This window comes from Oryx dammah, unplaced genomic scaffold (genome assembly GCF_014754425.2).
Source record: "Oryx dammah isolate SB20612 unplaced genomic scaffold, SCBI_Odam_1.1 HiC_scaffold_18, whole genome shotgun sequence".
NCBI classification, from domain to species: Eukaryota; Metazoa; Chordata; class Mammalia; order Artiodactyla; family Bovidae; genus Oryx; species Oryx dammah.
In genome coordinates, this window is record NW_024070202.1 from 105,029,027 (window position 1) to 105,052,176 (window position 23,150).

Here is a 23,150-nt window from a genome sequence, read left to right on the forward strand (position 1 = left end):
CCTGCCTACCAACCAAGAATCCCAGGGCACACAGAAAGAAAGTCAATTTTGTTTTGAGTTGAGGTAGCATTTTTATAAGAAAGTATGCCTGGATTTCAACAACACTTCCCAGGCTAGATGATTTTATTCCTCAAAAAATTCTCAGTCGCTTTGAGTGAGTGGTTTTCCTACTGTATTCTCTGAATGGAGACAATCCCTTTCTCTGATACTGTTTTTACAAAGTAAATGACTTCACTATGTGAGATAGGTAGAAGTAAGACTCTATGTGACTTGAAATTTCTGAGCTGGCTATTAACTTTCGGAACAAAAACGCTGGCTAGAGGGTTTGAGGGAAATCTGATGTGGTTTGCTGTCCCCCAATCTATTTGCTTTGACTCTCTTGTAACTGTTATAACGGGTTTTGATTTTTCTGAGTGTTACTAATTTCTCCTGGATTTTATGAAAAGTTGGCTTTGCTTCCTGTGATTTTAGCCTATTTTATCCAAGTCCTTTACTCTGTATATATATTCAAAGGAATAGAATGTTTGTAAATAAAGTTGTTTTTTTTTAATCTTGTCCAAAGCCAAATAGGAGTAAAGCACTCTTCTTTGTAAATATGTAACTAACAAAGAATGAGAAATTCATGTTGGAAACCACAGTAGATAGGAGAGAGAATTTAGTAGGCTAGGGCTAACAGCTCTTGGCTTTAAGGCTCAGTTCACAGATAGTAATGGCCAGGCTATGACACACAATCGTGTTGGTCACAAAAGCATTTGAGAACAACTAGTTGTGTCTTTTAATGACGTTACTCCTGTTGTGGCCTGTAGGCTTTTTGGCTGCCTTATTTTCTTCTTTACCCTTAATTTTTAAAAGCAAATTAAGTTTTAAAAATTGAAGAAACCAGTGAACAAACCATCACCTCATTCTTACGTTTTGGAGTAGCAATTTCTTCCCTGCAATTAAAGGAGGTATAGTGCTCTAAACTGCCCACTGACATTTTAAAAAATTAGTCTTTATTCAAGTTTTTTTTTTTCTGTATACACTTGTGTATTTTATTTTTATTTATTTTTAAAACATATTGGAATACAGTTGATATTTAGGTTTTCAAACTGAATTTATGTCTTGCCTCCCTGACAATAGCCATGTCCCTTGCAGTATAGTGCAAGGTCAACCACACTTTGTGATTTATAAACAGGTATATTATTAAGAGTAAGCAATGTATTGGCCTTCCCAGGTGGCGCAGTGGTAAAGAATCCACCTGCCAGTGCAGGAGACACAGGACGCCTGTGTTCGATCCCTGGGTGGGAAGATGCCCTGGAGGAGGAAGTGGCAACCCACTCCAGTACTGTTGCCTGGAAAATTCCATGGACAGAGGAGCCTGGTCAGCTTCAGTCCAAAGGGTTGCAAAGAGTTGGACACAACTGAGCAACTGAGCACAAGCAATATATAGCCCCAAGTTCTGTGTCTACACCTGTCTTCTTCAAGTGAAGTGAAAGTGGCTCAGTCATGTCCACTCTTTGCGACCCCATGGACTATACAGTCCCTGGAATTCTCCAGGCCAGAATACTGGAGTGGGCAGCCTTTCCCTTCTCCAGGGGATCTTCCCAACCCAGGGATCGAACCCAGGTCTCCTGCACTGTAGGCAGATTCTTCACCAGATGAGCCACCAGGGAAGGCACTGACAACTATTATTAGGGTCACAGGCCTTCTCTATGGTGTTCCTCAGAGCCTCTTCTAGCACCTGAAGCCAGACTGTCCATTTCCCTCCCTTTCTCTCTGCTGTGCTCCACGGAAGCAGGAAGTCACCAGAAGAGCAGGAAGCTGCATAGACCCTGCACGTGATGTGGACTGCGTCTTCTCTGGGCGCAGGGCTTAATCTCTTCCATTTCGGTTGGAAGTTGACCCCTGGCCTCAGCGAGAAGCTCCGTCCTCAGGCATGAAGTTCTGTTGCTTAAATACGAACACTGACAATCAGGTGCCAATAGATCATCTTGAGTTAGAGAAACCTTATAAAGAGATACTACTGGGCTTTCCTGAGGCTTCCCTGGTGGCTCAGTCAGTAAAGAATACACATGCAGTGCAGGAGACTGCCTGCAATACAGGAGTCCAGAGTTCAATCCCTGGGTTGGGAAGTTCCTCTGGAGAATGAAACGGCAACCCACTCCAGTATTCTTGCCTGGAAAACCCCATGGACAGGGGAGCCTTGCAGGCAACAGCCCACTGGGTTGCAAAGAACTGACACAACTGAGTGACTAAACCACCAATGTATCTACCAATTCATAGAAGCTGTTTATCTAAAAGCTGTAGAAAGATGAACACTGAAAGATAAATGTCAATATTTTGGCCTGAACAATTAGGTTTGAAAAAAAATCTCTGTATAAACCATTATGTCAATCTGAATTACATAAAAATTGTTAGGTTGATTTTTAAAAATTTAGTTAACCATGGCTACTTTTTGTTATAGAGTATTGCTAAAGTAGATTTGAATCACTGTAAAATAGATGCTTTTAATCAGGTTAGGTTGGAGAAGGAAATGGCATGCCACTCCAGTACTCTTGCCTGGAAAATCCCATGGACAGAGGAGCCTGGTGGGCTGCAGTCTGTGGGGTCGCTAAGAGTTGGACATGACTGAGCGACTTCACTTTAACTTTTCACTTTTCACTCTCATGCATTGGAGAAGGAAATGGCAACCCACTCCAGTGTTCTTGCCTGGAGAATACCAGGGACGAGGGAGCCTGGTGGGCTGCTGTCTATGGGGTCGCACAGAGTCAGACACGACTGAAGCGACGTAGCAGCAGCAGCAATCAGGTTAGGTAATAAGTGCTGTAATTTTTTTCTAACAGTTATTATGAGGCTTTGGGAAAAACTGATTTAAGAGCAAAGTGAAAACTTTGATTAAAATGTATAAAAAGTGTGCTTGTACAGCATTGGAATTGTCCAAAGCTTCCTATCTGTGAGAAAGCATTGCCAACCATGGTTTGTACCAGTTGATACCTACAGCTGAGACTTTGTTTTAATTTAGGGGGAAAAAAAAAGGCAAGGCCAAAGATAGCTCTGTAGCCTTGGGCATACACTGTAGACTTGTCTCTTTCTCAGCTAGCTTTGCAAAGGATCAAAGCCCTGAATTATTTCACTAAGACCAGCGGTAATGATAGCTGACTAAAGGCATGATGCTTTCACCACTTCTCAGTAATGGGAAGGTCCTTCCTTTCTGGGTCCACGGACGAACTACAGAAAAACCTTGTTGCTGCTGCACAGAAAAAGCTTACGATTATGTTAAATAGTGGGTGCAGGTCTATGCACATCATGAAAAGGTTTCAGGAATTCCTCACCAAAATGCAAACTGCAGATTTCTTGCAAAAGCAGTATGTTTAATAAATTTTTTTAAGCTACTCTTCCAGATTATTTTTTTTTTAATTTCTAATTTCAGGCCTACTTGAATATCCTTCTGTGTTCTATTTATTTGTTCTCACCTGTGGTCTATTCTTGTTTAAAGCATAACTGCTGACTGGATATTCACAAGAAGGTTCCTGTTCTCTAAGAGCTCACAGTCAATGGGGAAGAGGCGGTACCTTCATGGGCATTTAAATTTTAATACAAGATAAGACTTAGGGTGTAAAGAAAGTGAAATAGGAGAACAAAGGAAGGATGATAATAAAGAATTTTGCATAAACAATTTTGAAATTACAGGAAAGAACACTTCTGATGATGGAGATAGAGCAAAGCAACGCTGAAGTATCTGCCATGTTGGGAAGGAGGATCTGTTTGATAACAGAAGATGTTTTAACTCCATTCTGCCAGGATATCATACATCTTAATATGATTTTCTTTGTCAAAGAAGACAGCACTTGCAACTTTCTCCAGCCAACAAAGGAGAATGTGGATTGATAATTCCTGTCTGAGAGAGAATTCAGATTAGCCCAGATTCCCCACTAAGATATGATTCGTAAAGTTTTGCGTGTGACTTTCAATTTGCACAGTACTTTCTGCCCTTTTTTTTTTTTAAATAAACTTTTCCACATTCCTTTCTCCAAAGTGTTTGTGAACAGAAAGGAAGAGGGAGTGATTTGTGGCCTAATAAAGAACTTTTAAGGCCAAGTGATTGGATGTGGATGAGCAGATGTGGGTGATCAGGGAGAAGTTTCAAAAGTGATTTCAAGTTCAGGTCTGGCAGAATCTTGGCCCTATTAAAACACACAAGGCACTTAGAAGAGGGAAACTGGCTTTGAAGGAAAGGATGAATCTGGTTTTTCCCTTGACTCAACAGCTCAAGTGAAAGTAGGATTTTTAAATAGGGAATCATCAGAGGGCAAGTTACAGCAGTAAATGGGGGCGTGTAGGATGATTAATGTCTGAGCAAGGCCTGAAGGCAATTAACATGGTATGTTTCCAGGACAAAACCTGTTGAAGGTAGAAGTAAAACAGGTAAGCATCATGAAATATACCAACTAGGAAGTCATACTATTAAGACTGGGATAAGATATGTGTTGGAACCATGAAATAGTTGATATCTTTCCTTTTAGGGCAAAAATGGGCCATTGAAGAGTTTTAAGTAGGGTTCTGAGGAGATTTGCTGATTAGGATGATGTGGCTGTACATTTTCTAGAAGTTGGACAGTGCCAGGACCAGATGATGGAGAGGCCCGGGGAGGTGCCCTTCACCTGTATCCTACAATCTGCCAGCCTTCTTTCCTCTCTGTCACCAAGGCCAGGATTAGCGGGTGCAAGACAAAATTTAAGGGATGGCTAGGAAACCCAGCATTCAAGACTAATGCTTCATTTTAAAATTATTAAAATTAATGAAATCCACAATGAATTCTAAATAAAGGCAAGATCGGTAATCTTAAGTTAATTAAGAATGCCACTTCCTCGAGAAAAATTATCAGAGATGGAAATTCTTGCAGTTGGAAATAAGGTAAGCAAAGGCTTTTGAAAATATTATCGGTTATTATACTGCCAATCAAGGTAGGAAGGTAAAATAATTGTTTTTGGTATTAAAAAATAACAGTGTTGTGAGTTTTAATACACCTAATTTTAAAATATTCAATATTTTCAAGTACTTTAATGTTCTGGGAAAAAAATGTTCAAATACGTAACGTACATAGGTGTGCACGTTTTTCCTGGTGACTTAGGAATCTACTTGGCTCATATACTGTATTTAATACAAATTATATTTTATTCACGGATTTTTCCTTAATTCTGACTTTAAAATATTTCACTAATATTTATTTTGATACCTCCCTCCTTTTTTTTTTTTTTTGGTGACCCTTAAATTTTGCACTTTCAGCTCTTTCCCCATTCCTTTTTCTGATTTATTTTTATTTGTTGTTACTGTTTTTTTTTTTTTTTTTTCTTGTTTTTGGAGGCTTAATCCTTTCTAGTGTTTTCCAGAGGCACAGCTATCCTTTGTTTCGCTCACGTTGCCGAGTCCTGGGCAGACCCCGGAAACTCTTCAAATACAGTAATTTCATTTTATTACAAAGTTAAAATCAGGTTAGCTCGCCGATAGGGAGTGTTGATATATTACTCCCGCCCGGAAGGAGGCTCCCGGAACTACCGCGTTAAGGGGGCGTGTTTCCCGCAACGCCGGCCGGCTGCATTTTCACGATGCACGCAGAGGACTTTCCGGTTCTTCCTTCTCGCGAGCCCAGAGTCCCGGCAGCAGCCGGAAGTGATTCCGTGCCTGGAGGCTGTGCGGGCCGGAGCCTCAGGTGAGGGCGGGCGAAAGGGCGGAAGGCCAGAGTATTGCGTTAGGTGTGCGTACGGTTGTACGCGGGCCGGGAGGAGTTGCTTTGTCGGCGTGTAGACCTCCTTTTCTCGCGCGGAGGACTCTGTGGTTTCGTCTTACCTCGCAGGTCCTATACTTTGTTGGTTGGGAGCGTCAGTTTTGAGCAAGGGCGCCTGCACATTTTAGCGGTGAGACGGCGAAGCCCAGGGATCGCCTTGTTCTTTGCAAACGGGATTGAAGGCAGTAATTTTTGTGGCAGCACGTTCCAGATTGAAGCGCCATGATAACATTTTAGTACTTGCTGAGCTCTTTGTCTTAGCAGCTGTTTTAGAAGTATTGGGTGTAACGGTGAAGAAGTGAGGCAGAAATCCCTGCCAGAAGGGAACTTGCGTTTAACTGAATTTGGGAAAACAGTGGAATAGAAATGGGGGTAGAATCAGAATTTTTGTATGGGTTAAAAGAAGAGGAAGTTAGGGGGGCCAAAAAAAAAAAAAAAAAAAAGGAACGTTGCCAGAGGTTTTGGGCAGTGGGAGAGGATCCTTGTCTAATGTGCAGGGGCGTGTTATGTTATGGTCTCAAGGTTGGTTGCGTAAAAGGCCTGAATGCCGTTAGGAATTTAGGACTTCAGTGAAATCGTGTCCTTGCTATAGGATATAATCTCTTTTTCTTCAGGAAAAGACTAAAGATTAGATTGGAAGAAGAGAGAGTAGAAGCCATGTTTCGAAGACCTGTAGTACAGGTAATCACTTCTCCATGTTAATATTGAGATGTGTTTTTGTAAACTATAGCGATCACGTTTCTTTAGGGTTTTGCCTGCAGAAGCAGAAGTCCTTTGAGCCCACCTGTCTTACTGTACTTAGTTGATATAAGGGTTAGGGACAGATTTTGGTGGTAGATGCAAGCTCAGCCGTGTCTGACTCTTTGCGACCCCATAGACTGTAGCCCACCAGGCTTCCGTGCCCTTGGGCTTCTCCAGGCAAGAATACTGGAGTAGGTGGCCATTTCCTGCTCCAGGGGATCTTCCCGACCCAGGGCTTGAACCCGCATCTCTGGCATCTTCTGCACTGGCATGCAGATTCTTTACCACTTGAATAAATAGTGTTCACTAAAGCAAAAACAAACAAAAACTTTTCTAATTTACCCACATATATGATGAGAATAGTTACTTCTTAAAACGTATTACTTGCATGTAGAGCAATTAGAGAGCATTTACAGTCCTTATTGATCTAAAGTCTATGAGAATTGTTTCAGCTTTTTTTTTTTTTTAAATCACGTGGTTTGTTTTCTGATCACCTACTTTTGTTGTCAGTCTGCCTCCCCCACCACATGCCATCTCCCTGCTGAGGAGAGCAGATAAAGTCTTAGCAACTCTACAGATGAACTATGTTCAAAACTCCTCATTTCACCCGGTCAGGCTCCTCACCAAATCTCTTCAGTGAGTCTAGCCAGCCTTGAGTCAGCCTAGACCCGCTTTTCCTCGCTTACCTCATTTGGGCACCGAGTTGTATAGATTCTCCTTTATAACACCTCTGGTAACTCTCATCTTGTTAAGGAAGAATCATTTCCTCAATGGAGCCTGTTCAGGTCTCCTCCAGTCTGCTGCAGAATTGGGTCTATATTCTTGGATCCCTGTTTTAACTTGTACGTACTTTTAAAATATATACCTTTTAATGTGTTAAAACCTGGAAAAGTTACTCGTGTCTTAATACACAATTGTACAGTATTAAGGTAAATTTAATACCATATATAAAAGGGTTAAAAGTTTAGTTTTAAAAAATTATCCCAGTTAAATAATTCATTCCCTATTTTTGCTTCTCTGGTAGGTCTTGATTTTTGTGTGCCCCCAGTGGGACAGATTATTATTCCATAAAACATGTGAGCTCTGGCTCATCTGAGCATCAGGTTAGTACATTTCTAGAATCATGACATAGGTACCAGTTAGCAGGTTGATTTTTTACTATGTGGTAACTCATATTTTTTATTTTTCTACCCACCTTCTGCCCCCAAGCGTAGTGCTGGGATTCCACAGCCAAAAGTACCCCTGTAGTGGGTGGTGTTTCAATTGGTAGATACCTGCTGTATGTTAACAGTGCCACTTCTGGACACAGGTTTCTCTGATATAATGGTTAGCTCTCTGAATCCACTGATGCTCTCAGTAAGTGTACTCAAATCTTGGCAGTAGCCCTTAAACAGAGGCAGCAGAGGGCAGTGGGAAAGCCAGCAGCCTTGGGGTTGGGGCCCCTGAGTTCCAGCTGTGACTTGCCACTTCTTTCCTGTAGGATTTTGGGCAAGTTACTCATTCTGTCTCTGAACTTCATTTTTGTCATCTGTAAAGTGGTAGTAATTTTACATAGTTTATAGGTTTATTCTGAGAATTAATTGATAAGAGGCAAAGCACTTACCTAGTATTCACTAATGATGGACTACTATGGACTATAGCTTGCCAAGCTCCTCTGTCTATGGAATTTTCCAGACAAGATACTGGGAGTGGGTTGCCATTTTGTTCTCCAGGGGATCTTCTCAACCCAGGAATCAAACCTTCGTCTCTTGCATTGGCAGGCAGCCTTTACCACTGAGCTATCTGGGAAGCCCTTTCAGTTAATGACGGCTTCGGTTATCACTGAGTGCTATTGTTACACGGCAGTGACTGTTTCTCTGATAGATTGATTCAAACAGTCCTATTTTTGTACTTAAAGAACCATGTTTGTTTATCTTAGATTTTTTTCTTGGGCCTGTCAGAAGCGCAGATTTTTCCAACATGTGTTGTTTACCGTTTTATGTGCAAGCACAGAAGCACCGTGTCAGGAGGCTGCCACAGAAGCAGCAGGAAAGACCTGTAAATGGACTCTGGTGTACTCCCTCGAGCCGCCTTTGTGCCTGTGGGCTTCTGCAGGAGGCTGCCCCTAAGTGTTTGTGTGGTCCTCCTGGCTCTGTGGGGTTTCCCCGGTGGTTCAGTGGTAAAGAATCTCCCTACAGTGCAGGAGATGGAGGAGATGTGGGTTCAATCCCTGGGTTGGAAAGATTCCTTGGAGGAGGGCATGGAAACTCACTCTAGTATTCTTGCCTAGAGAATCCCATGGACAGAGGAGCCTGGCGGGCTATAGTCCATAGGTTTGCATAGAGTTGACATGACTGGAGCCACTGAGCATGCGTACGTGCCTGGCACTGTGATGGGTGCACCTCTCCTGTGTGGGTGTGTGCCTTAGGGGCTGCTGACTAGGTGGTGACCAGGTATGAACTGGTCTTCTGATTACATTTGCCTTTCCCCCTGTACTAAAGCTGTTTTACTCATTTGTTCTACTTTAGGTACTTCGTCAGTTTGTAAGACATGAGTCTGAAGTAGCTAGCAGTTTGGTTCTCGAAAGATGTAAGTAGTAGCTGATTTCCAGTTTTTACAGCAATGTGCTCATCTTATCAGATACATTGCAGAAGAGGTGCATTCATTGGGTTATACTCTGTTAACCATCATGCTTTCGGTTCATATCTGCCTCTCTGTCCTTGGCCTTCCTATCAGGCTGCAGGGGCCTTCTGTAAATCTGGTCCTTCTTCCCTTATCATACACTTTTTACCCCTCTTATTGTTACTTTCCTGCCAAAGAAGTTCCTTGGGTCCTTTTTGGTTACCTAAGACATCCAAGGCTGTGTGCTAGTTGGCTGAAGCAGTGAATGTTGTGAAAAGTGGTTGTTTCACAGAAATAGTCCCTGTATTTATAAAGATTTTCAGATCTCAGTTTTGTTCCTTTAACCATACAAACAGTTTAAAAAAGTTTTTTTAAAGGTATTTAAAAGATGAATCGATGCTTTTGAACTGTGGTGTTGGAGAAGACTCTTGAGAGTCCCTTGGACTGCAAGAAAATCCAACCAGTCCATCCTAAAGGAAATCAGTCCTGAATATTCATTGGAAGGACTGATGCTGAAGCTGAAACTCCAATACTTTGGCCACCTGATGCGAAGAACTGACTCATTGGAAAAGACCCTGGTGCTGGGAAAGATTGGAGGCAGGAGGCAAAAGGGACGACAGAGGATGAGATGGTTGGATGGCGTCACCGACTCGATGGACTTGAGTTTGAGCAAGCTCTGGGAGTTGGTGATGGACAGGGAAGCCTGGTGTGCTGTAGTCATGGGGTTGCAAAGAGTTGGACACGACTGAGTGACTGAACTGAAAAGAGGAATTTAGATAAAGAGCTTAATGCTTGTTTTGTGGGGTTCTAGGGATATTTTCTCCTTTCTTGTCAGTCCTCTTTTTTCCCTCCAAGCCTCTTTTTATTTGCTCCTCACACTTGTTTTCTGACCTTCTAGTGCTTGGGTTTTGCTTAATGCTAAGATTGAAGTTGAAGTAGTGATTGTAGCTGTTCTTCTGGACATTTCTGTCAGTCTTATGTTATCTACAAATTGCTTTTCAGCTCTGAATCGCGTGCAGTTGCTTGGTCGAGTAGGTCAGGACCCTGTCATGAGACAGGTAGAAGGAAAAAATCCAGTCACAATATTTTCCCTAGCAACAAATGAGATGTGGCGATCAGGGGAAAGTGAAACCTACCAAATGGGTGAGTATAAAAGACTGGGGTTTTAGTATTATAGTAATTAGACATTATTTAGTGTGAATTGATACTTTAAGAATACTTTCGGAAAGGATCTTCCTTAACTCTTGTCCTGTCTCTTAGAAACTGTGGCATGGCTTAGCTGGACATGATGTCCTTCGGCAGTTGTCTTTACTGTCCTTGTGATTCTTGTGACTTAGGTGATGTCAGTCAAAAGACAACATGGCATAGAATTTCAGTGTTCCGACCGGGCCTAAGAGATGTGGCGTATCAGTATGTGAAAAAGGGGTAAGTTGAAGAACGAGGGATCTTACAGGTTGAATGGTTTAAAAAACAGACTAAGAACGTGTTTTCATGGACTCTGTAGCTCTTGTATTTATAAAGTACCACTCATTACTTTGGGTTAGCTCAAGAGGTATTTATTCAGTGTTTAATACTGTATGCATAGTGTCATATGTGACTAGTTTAAAGGTTTTAACATGGTTTAGCCTTTTAAGAACTTAGGACAGTAGGATGTGAACTTGAACAGTACTGATGAGGCCAGAGAGAAGGCAGAGGGCGCCGTGTGCCTGTCACGGGCGCAGCAGTGCTCGTGGGGGTTCCCAGGCCGCCATGGCCAGCGACCCCGATGGTGGGTGTCTTGCCCTTGGCACCCCGTGGTGGCTTGACAGAGGGTCTGGGAGGTTGGGAGCCTGATGCAGTGAGGTGTTCTGGTGATAATTCAGGGCAGTTAATTCATATTTGATAATTTTATATGAACTTAGCAATTCCTTTTTGAAATGTTTGGATTATGTATAAGAAGTGTCTTTTCCAAACCCTTAGAAGGACAAAAGTTTGTGTTTAACAGCAGCTGTAGTCATAGTTTAGAAATGTATTATAGAAATAAAACATTTCATGAAACATAAGTTTAGCAATAATTAAAATTTCTATTTTTTTCAATAATTGCATACCTTTTCTTCAAATGAACTTCCATTGTGTGTGTGTATAGTATGTAAATATATATATCTCACAGAAAACACACAGAGGACATTTCAAGGAAAAGGTATCCAATTTCAGCTACTGGTTGATGAATCTGTGTGACTGTTCCCTTTGGCACCCAGCTGTTTTACTAGTCTGCTTTCTGTATTGTGCAGTATCCATGCTGTTAAATTCTGAAATTGGTGCCACTGTGGCCATTTTCTACCCTTTAAAATCGGCGTTACATTTGTCTCCTATTTCAGCCTTCTAGAGAGTGCAGAATAGTCTTAGTAATTAACTCTGGGTGAACTACTAAGCTGAAAACTTGTATTTTGAATTTTAATAATCTAAGGTCATTTGAGAGTAAGTTCATGAACCTAACTATAGGAAGGAACTGAAAAATAAGTGAAAAAAAAAATCAACAAATCTGTTAGATAATTCAGGGTCAAAGAGGATAGAAAAATCACATGTTGGAAATCAATCATAGAGATTTAAAGGATGCTCTTCATTTTCAGGGTCTTAAGGTTGCTTTTCTTTTTGACTTAAAATTTGGAACTTTTTTTTTAAACTTCATAAGGGCCACAGGCAGCTAAAGGACGAAAACATCCTTTTTTCCACAGTGTGGCAAGGCACGTCCACGTGTACTTTCTGTTTCGGTACTCTTGTTCTTTGCCTGTGCCTCGTGGCTTGCAGGATCTCAGTTCCTGGATCAGGCAGTGAAGGCGTGGAGTCCTAACATCAGGAAACTGTTTTAGCAGTCTTAATTCTGAATTTTGAGAAGTGGTATGTGTGATTATCTATTTCATCCTTGAAGAGTATACTTATTACTCTTCTCTGACCTGACTCTGCTGTAAAGCATATTGAAATCTCCAGACTAAAACTGGTAAATTTTATTTGTATCAGGTCTCGAATTTATGTGGAAGGGAAAGTAGACTATGGTGAATATACGGATAAAAACAATGTGAGACGACAAGCAACAACAATTATAGCTGGTAAGGCTCTTGTGATAACAGCTGTTCTTTTTTTTTTTTTTTTCTTTCTTTGAATGCTTGGCTATGTTGTAGCCTTACCTGAGGCTATTAGTGCTGATGCTTATGAGATTGTAAGGCACCTCACCAGGAGAATCCTGAGTGGAGTTTGTGGGCCTGCTCTAAGTTTCTATATATGTATCTCTTCTTTCAGAAAGTGATCTCTGTACTCACAGCTTTAGTTACTTGTGATTTTCATGTACCAAGAAGAGTTACACGAATATTGGCATCAGACATTTGTACAGCTTCATTCAGAGCCTGTTTGGTACTTAACATGATGATTTTGTTTTAAACTCCTATGGTTCTCATTAAACAAAGTACAAAACAACACAGAAAAATGGACGCACAGAGCTTAAAGGAGGTTAAGAAGATATCCTCTAGAGGAGAGTGTTTAAGCTTTTCTGAAAATTCTGCAAGAATTTTGAAACCAGTATATACCCCTTTGAACATGTTTAAGTTGACATTAAGAGTTTTTTTTAATATAAAATTATGTTGCTCTTAAAGGTATTAAGGGATCTAAATACCATAACAATTTGGTATCCATCATCATTAAAAAGATACAAGCTCTTCAACATTTGGAAAGTTTATGATTCCCTTTTCTCTGAACTTGTTTTTCAATCCCATTTTCTCCTTAGAAGTGTACCTTAATATATCTTAATATAATATATTATATAGCCAAAAATATTTCATTATTCTGTTAAATGTAACAAAAGTACATACATAAATAGAAATTTTAAAATATTTAAATAAACTTTGCAATAGTGAGGCTCTGAATGTTAGGTTTCTCCTTGAATAGGTTATCATTACAGTTGTTTTTAGAACATAATTGACCAAAACAACTGTAATATGTAAATACAAAAGCTGTAACGTTTTATTGAAAATGTGTCTTAAAGAGATAGATGATGCATTGTCTTTTGGATTAATTGCTAAAATAAAAGTTATTAAACATTCATTCTGTTTTCTTGTTTTTTATGGATATAAAACTCAAGAAACTTTATTTTCTTAAGTAGATGAGGATGAAAGAGCTATTTATGAGCTTCTGAGATATGCCAAAATTAGATATTTAAAAGTTAATTTTTTATTATGGAAAATGTCAAACATACATGAAAGGAGAGAGGCGTGAAAAACAAAAATTCCCATCATGCAGCTTCACCAGTTATCAACAGATGGCAAATATTATTTCTACCCCAGCCTACTTTTCCCCAACCTGGATCATTTTGAGTGAATCTGAAACATTGTATCATCCATAAATATTTCAGTAGGTGTCTTGGAAATGTATGGATTCTTCTTTATAGTGCTATTATCAGAGCTAGTATTAAAGAACTCATTATTAAATTTATCTTTTACTAGATGTCATAGTATTGAAATTTTTTGATTGCTCCATGAACAGCAATCTATACATTATATTACATGGCTTATATATATCTTAAGTCTCATTAAAAAAAAAGAATTTAGATTTGGGAGGCTAAAAGTCTGACAACTTAGGTCTCCTAACCGACAGATTTTCCTTTTTCTCTTTGCACTTGTTCCAGAGTTCATGTCTTAACTACTATACCTTATTGATAAATTATAATTTGTTATAAATAATAAGCATATATTTTCTTACTGTTTTCTTGAAAATATATTGACCTTGAGAACCAATATAGGAATCTTCCTCCCCTCATTATTAAACCTAAGAGAAGGTTCTTTCTGACCAGTTTGCTTTCATATTTCTTGAGGTCTTGAGTAAATCACTTCCCGCTTGCCCTGTTCTTCCTTGGCTCATTCTTGGAGAGGTATCTAACTGTTCAAAATTTTTTTTTCAGACCTGTGTATGGTATAAAACTATGCCTGTGATTTCAGCAGTGGAAAATCAAGCCTTCTAATAAAATAGTTGACATATTTATGAAGCATTTAATACTTCAATCTTCCACTGTAAACCTATTGTGTGGGCAAATTTCAGATTTAAATTGTGTGAAGTTTTATAACCCAGGTCAAAGAGAAACATTTCAAATTATCTGCCATTTTCTTCTTGTCACTATTATTCACCAGTATGGATGATTAAGCAATTAACATAAGTTTATGGCTAATAGTAAAATGAATAGGTCTTTAGTGCCATTAGGATGGAAGGGAATAGAGTATAATTTGGCTCATCTGTTTTATAGGCTATATATTTTTTTCTCCTAGAAATCAGTGTAACTTCAAAATAACCACCAGCAGGTGGCAATCTTGTCTTTTTACATAGTGATGTCAACTTGGATAATCTCTTCTGAAATAACCATTCTGTACCAAAATACTCTAGTTTTAGAAGACTGTAGTCATGAACAAATACTCAGTTATTGTTTAGTAACCATTTTTGGAATAATTCTAAAGTTCTAAGAATGTCAGTGTTTCAGTATTACGTAGAAGGTACTGCTGCTTCTCCTTTGCTTGTCCTAAACTAATTGTTTCTGGACAACCTTTTAGGAGCAGTGTCTGATGTTTTTGGATAAAAATGCTCACTCTGAAATATTGATTACTAGAAAATTTTCCTGGACTAAATGTGTAAAACTCATTTTGTTTTGAAATTTAAAAGTACCTTGTGTTCTGTATGAGTATTCAGACTTAAAAAACACAAATAGATCTCTCTGTCCTGATGAGGCCGTATTGAACCCCATCCTTCCCTCTCCCTCCAGCATGTGGTATGTGATGCCACGATCCTCTTCTGTGTTAGGATGTGCTCCTTGGTTTACTGGCTTCTATCTGAGTGTTGCAAGCGTCAAAGTGTGTGACGAGCTCTTTTGTAGAAAGTTACTACTGAGAAGACCTTTGCTACTGTAAGGGAAGACAAGAAGTATCCCACCTTTTCTCAAAGGTCTGAATTATTGATAAACCATTAAAAGCCCAGCTTTTACCTCCATTATGCGTATCATAGATACCTGTTAAGAACATCAGTTAGTTCAATTGCTCAGTTGTATTCGACTCTGCGGCCCCATGAACTGCAGCACACTGGGCTTTCCTGTCCATCACCGATTCCTGGAGCTTGCTCAAATGCATGTCTATCGAGTCAGTGATGCCATCCAGCCATCTCATCCTCTGTTGTCCCCTTCTCAGCAGGAACCTAGTATTTTGAGAATTTGTCTAAAGTCTTTTTGGTGACTAGCACTAAAATACGTATGTGGTAGAAGGGAATGATTAAGTGAGGTAGAGAAGGAGTTCTGAAAATAACATTTCTGCTTTGGCTTCTTTACAGATAATATTATATTTCTGAGTGACCAGATGAAAGAGAAGCCGTAGACTGGACGATTCTTCTCTGGCCGGTGTTTGGTACAGTCTCATTTCCAAATCATGCTAGTGTTTATAGTTTCTAAGGACAAGAATTAAAGTACTCTTCATTATAAAACGAGTGATAACATTTTTCTGACTGTCACTCCCCTTCCTCTTTTTGTGTCATGAACTCTGGTAGCTCCTGCCTGTTAATGGTATTCACTGATTGTTTATTCTTTAAGAGATGGTTTCTGTGTACAAACTTGTGAACTTTTACGTTCATCCATGTTATGGCAAAGGGATGAATGTCCTTTGGGAAGGCCCCCCGCCCCCCCCACTTTTATGTGCACACTTCTATTATAGCATCGAGTCAACCACCACAGTGTTTTTGAGTATTGCTGTATGTCAGACATTTATCCCATGGTTGTAGATACTGATTTCCTTATCTAGTGTATAGACCAGAAAGCAAGGGCTGTATCTTCTTTGTGTACTTGCGTGTTTAACCAGTGCTTTGCACAGAGTAGGCAATAAATGTTGACATGTGAATGATCCCAATAGGATAATGAGCTTTAGCCCAAAGTGAAGGGGTTTGCTGAGCAGCAGTTAGTATCTAACCTAAATAGCTTCAAGACTAAGCTACCTCAGTCCCGTCTTTTGTTTTTGGACAGTTTCACTAGTAGCATTTATGAAACAGTTTACCAATGGTGAAGACCTAAAGTGCAACTGGGGATGAAATTGTTCCTCTCCAGGAGGTGATCCAGGGGCTCTGGTTTCACTGTTTTCTGTCTTTCTCTGTCCTTTTAGTCTCGTGCAGAGCTCTCTCTGTTTAGGGAGCCCCTAAGCTGCCTCTGGCACTGCGTCTTAGGTTAGCGCCCCAGGTATGTGTCCCTTTAATTTTTCTACATAGTCCTCTGCTGTACATACTGTGTACACTTGGGTACACACAGTCACTTTCATTATAAGATTCTGAAAATCACAGAGCACTAATAATTTGCTAGTAACGATTATATAAAATAAACTCAGTGATTTAAATGCGTCTTGCACTTTTTGAGGTTGGCATCAGCCCCTGCCAGGTGCGCGTGCTCATTCGCTGCTGTGTTACAGAGGCTGGCTGCTGCTGGGCAGGCTGTCGGCACACGGTGGATCCCTGTTCTCAGGCTCCAGCTCCGCCTCTAGCCCAGCCTGGTTATTTGTGTCCCAGGCTGTGTGTCCTCTCCCCCTGCCTCTGAGTGTGGTGCTCACTCTAGCTTACATCCTGCTGGACTTAAACAAGAACCGCATTCACACATTATTTTATGGGCCCTTGGCTGTTTTAAGGTATCTTCTGCACACTTCAGCAGCTTTTTGTAGTCATACTACAGTTTGGCTAAGGAAAATTGGAGTTCCCTTACTTTATCCTTTACATGCCAAGATATGGGAGAAAATTACTGTTTCCTCATATCAGCCATCTTTAAATTAAAAAAAAATTTTTTTTCAGCCACCTTTTTCTTTTCTTTTTTCCTGTAACTGGGACCATTAATCAGCATGTTACATCTGCCCTCTTGGTTCCCACATTAAAACTGTTTGGTGGTGTAGTACTCACTCTTTGACCCCACATTCCTTAAAGCAAAATGGTAAAGTAGATAAAATTGGTCTTTGGGGCAACTTTTTATTCTTGGCCTCAGGGAAGCTACTTTTATGCCCCTTCAAAGTTGTAAGAGGTCATGCATATAAGTATTCCTGTTTAAACTGGGTGATGAAGCTGTGCTTTGGGAAAGGGACATGGTGAACAAAACAGCTTATTGGCCAAGTGATTCTGAGTCTGGGTGCAGGGGCCAGAGAGTGTGTCCTCCAGGATCCTGTGAGCTGAGGGGCTCTTCTGCAGACTCCCACTGAAGTTCACTTGAGAGGCTCTGAGGTGGGCAGTGGGGCTTTCAGAATTAGGTGTTCAGGGCGGAGGCCTCAGCGTGCACGTGATGCTACGGACCTGGGGTCCACAACCTGGGGGGCTGCGGGAGCATCAACTCTGCCCTCCCTGCAGGCAGCCCCAGCTGCTGAGAAGCCTCCTGCGGTTCCCAGGCTGGTCTCAGAGGAGAATCCGATAGCAGTCACAGACTGTAGGGGTCTTTTTCCTTATTTCATGGGCTTACAATGTCAGGGACTGTACCTGTAGAATACTGCTCTGTGACTTTGATTTTGGGATTCCATGTTAGTTTAATGATGAGTATGATACGGGGAAGTGTGGGAGAAAAAGTGTCAAACAGCATGTGTGGTTTGAAAATATATCCTGTATTTGAAAAAGAAGTAATTGATAATAGATATATACCTTAAGAAGTCTAGAAGGAGAAAAAACAAAATGTTCTGATGATCTCTGAATGGGAAGATTGTGTATGATTTACTTTACACTTTTGTGTATTCTTTTTTTTTTTTTAAAGCATTGAGTATGTATTACTTTTATAATAAGAAATAAAGCTGTTTACATTTTGGGGAAAAAAAAAAAACAACTTTTCCATTATTTCCAAGCCAGGCTTGCTCTCATTCACATGAAGCTAGTACCACCTCATGCTTAGACATGTCGTCTTTTTTTTCTTTTTTTCTTGTATTTTCCTCTTTAAGTATATACAGCCTGGAAGGGTTGACTTTAAAGACTGTCACATATGAGATCCACTATTTGCTGCGAGGTGCAGTTCTCAGAGAGTCATCCTTTTCTTAAAAATCGCTGGATGCTTACTTGTCCAAAGACATCCAGAATCATCAAAGACATTTTTCTGTGGCTGTTTAGAGGATTACCTGTCATTGCCAACTGAGTTTCAGCCTACCCTTCGTAGCTCATTTAGGGGAAATTAATGGTAGTTTCTCATTGTTCCTAAAAGATAATGTGCAGTTCTTGAGGGCAGGGTTGTCTTTTACTCAGACTGCCCTTTCACCCTTGTCCAGCTCAGCTCAGCGCAGTGATGGTTTAGGGCTTTGTAAATGCCTGTTGTTCTGTCAGACTGCCCTGGGACATTGAGATGCAAATGAGGGCAGGATCACCTTACTTGTTTTGCTGTCAGGGTTTGCATTATATGCCCTGAAGATTGGTGAGAGTAACAGCAAGCAAATCATCAGCTTGTCACAAGGTTAGTGAGTTATAGAGAAATATCTTACAAGGTAACAGTAATCATATTAGTGGCTGCACACCACGCCCTGAGCTAAGTAGTTTTTACTATTGACTCATTTAACTATTATTACACTAAGAGGAAGGTCATATTATCCCCATTTTATAGGTGAGGAAACTTGAAATTGAGAGATTGAGACACATGTCAGTGGTGCAGCTTGTAAGAGGCACATCTGGGGTTTGAACTTGGATAGGTGAGGTTTGCATTTTGCTTTCTGCCCACAGCCTCCTTAGGGGCTTCCCTGTAGGTTAGCTGGTAAAGAATCCACCTGCAATGCAGGAGACCCCAGTTCGATTCCTGGGTCAGGAAGATCCCCTGGAGAAGGGATAGGCTATTCTTGGGCTTCCCTGGTGGCTCAGTCGGTAAAGAATCCACCTGCAGTGCGAAAGACCTGGCTTTGATCCCTGGGTTGGGAAGATTCCCCTGGAGGAGGGCATGGCAACCACTCTGGTATTCTTGCCTGGAGAATCCCACAGACAAAATGGACAGAGGAGCCTGGTGGGCTACAGTCCATGGGGTCACAAAGAGTCAGAAATGACAGCGACTGGGCCCACCGCAGCATAGCCGCCTTCCCATTCCTGTTGACCTTGAATAACCAGAACCCCACTGCTGACTTCTGCCTGGAGCCCCATGCAGGGTGCATCTGAATCACACCAGGATTCCGTACCTTCTAGGCTTTAGTTGGGGAAGAATTATGAGTGATGGGGAAATACCACCAAGTCTAAAGTATTCTTTCTCATTTTCAGTTTAATGATTCCCACAGGAAAATAAGTCACAGTTAATTTCCCTACCAGGTTATCTTTACATATTCCTCCTCTTTTTTATCAAGCAGTGTCTCTTTACTGGTTAAAATAAGTTCAGGGTGTCTGCTCCTTTTATTGTTTCCTCCAGTTGTTTCCTTCCTTCTGAGTGTTGAGATAATCTGGAAGATTGTTCAAGAATTTGTCAGGCTCACTTTTTAGAGAGTGAGATTTTTGGCTGGCACCAGCATCATTGACGTCCCCTCTCATTCTCTCTTTACTGTCCATCTGTTAGCTCTCTGCCATGCTTTGAACCTCAGGGTCCTGCTTGTCCATATTGGTGTACATCTTGACACTTTCTTGTTTTTCCCTTCTACCTGTCACTTGGAAAAAAGGTGGTCTGTCATAATAGTTCACTGAAGGCTCTGCAATCAGAGAGCCTGCATTTGAATCTCTGCTTTGGTCAGAACAGCTGAGTGAACTCTGGTGAGTTTCCTAATGTTCCATACCATGATTTTTGTTGTTTTGTTTTCCTGTGAATAAATCAGGGGTAATAGTAATCCTACTTTTATGGCCCTCCTGTGAAGAACATAGTAAATAATACATGTAATTTATATAGTACATAGTAACTGCATCAAGTGCTCAGTACATACTGGATGTTATTACTGTTGTTGCGGTTATTTAAATAAGGTGTATTTCTGTTCCAGTCTCCACGTCCATCTCACTGAGTCTCACGGGATCCTTAGAGGGCATTTCAGTTTATCGTCCTTTACCTTTTTGTGGTTGTGTTGTCAACACCCGTGGATTACTGAGCACGTATTCCACTGTGGTCATTCTTTTTTCTTGGCTTTGTTGTTACTCTTCTGTGGCTGTTTCCCATTAACCTGGGCATCTTTTTAAACTCAGAAGCCATGTGGGCACCTGTCATATGCCATGCATCTATGCAGCCAGGATGTAAGGCTGAATATAACAGGGCTCCTGCATTGAAGGAACTCGTGGTGTAGGATGGTGGGGATTGGGTGGGGGCGGACGAAAGCAGGAGGCTGTGTAGTCAAGTATGATACTCTAGTCACAGTAGAAACAGTCCTGCGAGACACAGAAGAGAATAGTTAGGTCAGAAAGCAGCATGAACAGAGGTCCCGAAACTTAAAGGTCTATGAAACATTCAAAGAGAAAACATGAAAAGTAGTTTGAGGCTAGACCGCAAAGGGCGTTGAAAGCTTGCAGAGAACTTTGGCAGTAGGAGCCTTAGAAGGTTTCACAACAGGGACATCTCATCAGAATTATCCTTTAAGAACTGTGCAGACGGGAAGGGTTAGAGGGAGGAAAGCAGAGAGGTCATTAGGAAGCTACTGAATAAGCCTGGGAAGGGTTAGTAGAGTGGGGATGAGAGGTGACATGATGGCCGTATGGGATTCACATGGACTCATTCATCTGTGTGCCTGCTGTTTGCCAGATCCTGTGCTAGGCCCTGAGCTGGGGACGCAGAGAACACGTAACTCTTACCCAGGATCTAGTGGTGACAGAACACTTGTGTTGGTGGTGAGAGAAAAGTCAGAAGAAAATTTTGAAGCTTCTGCTTGGGCAGCTGCGGAGATGGTGACATTTTTATTTGAGACTAAGGAACGTGGACACCGGGGCCTTGAAGATCCCCCTCCATGGATTATAGCCTTGTTGTGGTGAAGGGGCTTGCATAACTCACTGAAGCTATGAGCCATGCTGTGTAGGGCCCTCCAAGATGGACAGATCATAGCGGAGAGCTCTGACAAAGTGTGGTCTACTGGAGGAGGGAATGGCTAGCCACTCCAGTATTTGTGCCTTGAGAACCACATCAACAATATGAAAAGGCAGAAACATACAACAGATGAGGCCCCTAGATTGTCAGGTGTCCAGTATGCTACAGGGCGGCGGGGGGGCAACAGAGGGTGAGATGGTTGGATGGCATCACTGATTCTATGGACATGAGTTTGAGCAAGCTCCAGGAGATAGTGAAGGACAGGGAGAACCTCACGTGCTGCAGTTCACGGGGTCACAAACAGTTCGGCACGACTTAGCTACTGAGCAACAACAAGGAAAATGGATGTGGGAGCAGATTTGAGAAGATGGAAGATACTGAGTTTAGTTTTGTTTAGTTGTAGACTTTCTAGCTTATATTTGGGAGGGTGAAGATTAATGAGTCTGGTGCTCAGAAGAGATGCTGAGGCAAGAGTGACATTTTTTTCTTCCCTCCAGACACTCTGTAAGCAGATTTTTGTGAGGTAACCTTCAAATGTGGCCAGGATTCCAGCTTTCTGATGTGGAAAGCCATACTGTGGGAAAGATTGCCAGTTGTCTACTTGTTTTTACGATATGGGGATGGTTTTAATCAGGAATGGTATGATGACAGAGGCAGCTGTCTGTGAGAGAAGAGTTCCTTACTTGCAGTTCTCGAGTGGAGGGCATGGGCCACACCATGAACACATGGGGAGGTGCCAGGGTAAGTCAGGAGGCAGCGGGAGCAAGGGGGAAGCGTGGGTGAGACAGGAGAGGGGAGCCGAGCAAGTTTAGGGTTAGTCAGCTCGAATACATTTCAGTAGGCAGTGGGTAATGGGTGGTCCCCAGGTGTCGGGTACCTGGCCGTGGGGGGATTTCAGGCAGAGGAACAGTGTCGTGGTGAGGGCTGTGAGCTCAGGGCTGCTTGGTGTGCATATCAAAGGCATGCTTGTGGGCAACTCCTACTGTTTTTAGGAATCAGCTGCCATTTGGGGGTGCGGTGGGGGCGGTGGCTCCCATGATCTATTGGGCCCCAAGATGTCAAAACGTTGTAAAATACAGAAAATAAGACGCATTGTTTAAAAGAAGAAGCATGCATTTGCTGCCCAGTATCTGTTATTCTTTCTACATTTATGGAACTCATACTTTTTGGGGGTGACGGTGTAAACAGCAAAAGTCCTGCATTCCTCTTCTCCTTTGCAGTTAAGAATTGCTCGGGGCTGGGGGGGTCGGGGGGGTGGGGGTGTGTGTGTAAGCAGAAGTCATCTGTTGGCATTTCCAGGAAAATTCCTTCAGTGACCTAAGTCTGCCAGGAGGCTCATCCTGTGTGCTTCTCTTCACTGTCAGCTGACTTTCTTGCCTAAAATGTGGCCATGGTGGCTGAATCTCCAGTGGTGGCTGAATCTCCAGTAGCCATCTTGAAGCGTGAGATGGTCTTCGGGCTGTGGAAGAAAGAGGAAGCTGGGATCCATGATGACCATGGAGCCACCATACCAGTCCCGGACACTCTACTTCTGGACTTCTTTTGGCAACACAAATAAATCTACCTTGTAGCCACTTGTTTGTGCTTTGCAGTTAAATCTAATTAACAAATACACGCACTTTTAACCTTTTATCTCCATACACATGATCAGCTCATTACTCTCACCTTTTTCTTGCATGACTTTCCACTGAGACTAGAAGTGAAATCTTACTTCTGCTCATACAGTCCTCCAGGCTTTTCACTTAATCTTATTCTGAATTCAAGGAGGAGATTGGGACATAAGACCTACACAGAACCTTAACAGTTAGTGTTAAAAAGAGTGAATCTGAGCACCCTGTCAAATAAATACTGTGTAATTTTGCTTGAATCCCTAATGAGGACCCTTAGTTTAACAGCTCCCTGTTAAATAAAGGAGCACCGAAGAACAGAAATATTCCCCTCATACTTCCCCTGCCAGTCTAGCTGACCAAGTAATCTGGAGTGAGATTTCCCAGAGGAAAAGTAACTGAATCCTGAGTTTAACATCGTTTTTATTGTATCATTGAGTATCTTAGTTGAGGCTGCTATAACAAAGTACTATAGACA

General features: G+C 41.5%; 1 protein-coding gene across 2 annotated transcripts; it reads left to right on the forward strand.

Moving 5' to 3' along the window:
* The first annotated feature begins 5,599 nt into the window (after positions 1 to 5,599).
* Positions 5,600 to 16,485, forward strand: SSBP1 (single stranded DNA binding protein 1). 2 transcript variants are annotated; one of them, XM_040260017.1, is made up of 7 exons: positions 5,600 to 5,689; positions 6,379 to 6,445; positions 9,013 to 9,073; positions 10,109 to 10,249; positions 10,444 to 10,531; positions 12,104 to 12,192; positions 15,440 to 16,485. In XM_040260017.1, the coding sequence occupies exons 2-7, from the start codon at positions 6,422 to 6,424 to the stop codon at positions 15,481 to 15,483; spliced, it is 447 nt and encodes a 148-aa protein (XP_040115951.1). In that variant the 5' UTR covers positions 5,600 to 5,689; positions 6,379 to 6,421; the 3' UTR covers positions 15,484 to 16,485. The 2 variants fall into 2 exon arrangements, with proteins under 2 accessions (XP_040115951.1, XP_040115952.1); XM_040260018.1 differs by having other exon boundaries at positions 5,652 to 5,894.
* The last annotated feature ends 6,665 nt before the right edge of the window (positions 16,486 to 23,150 follow it).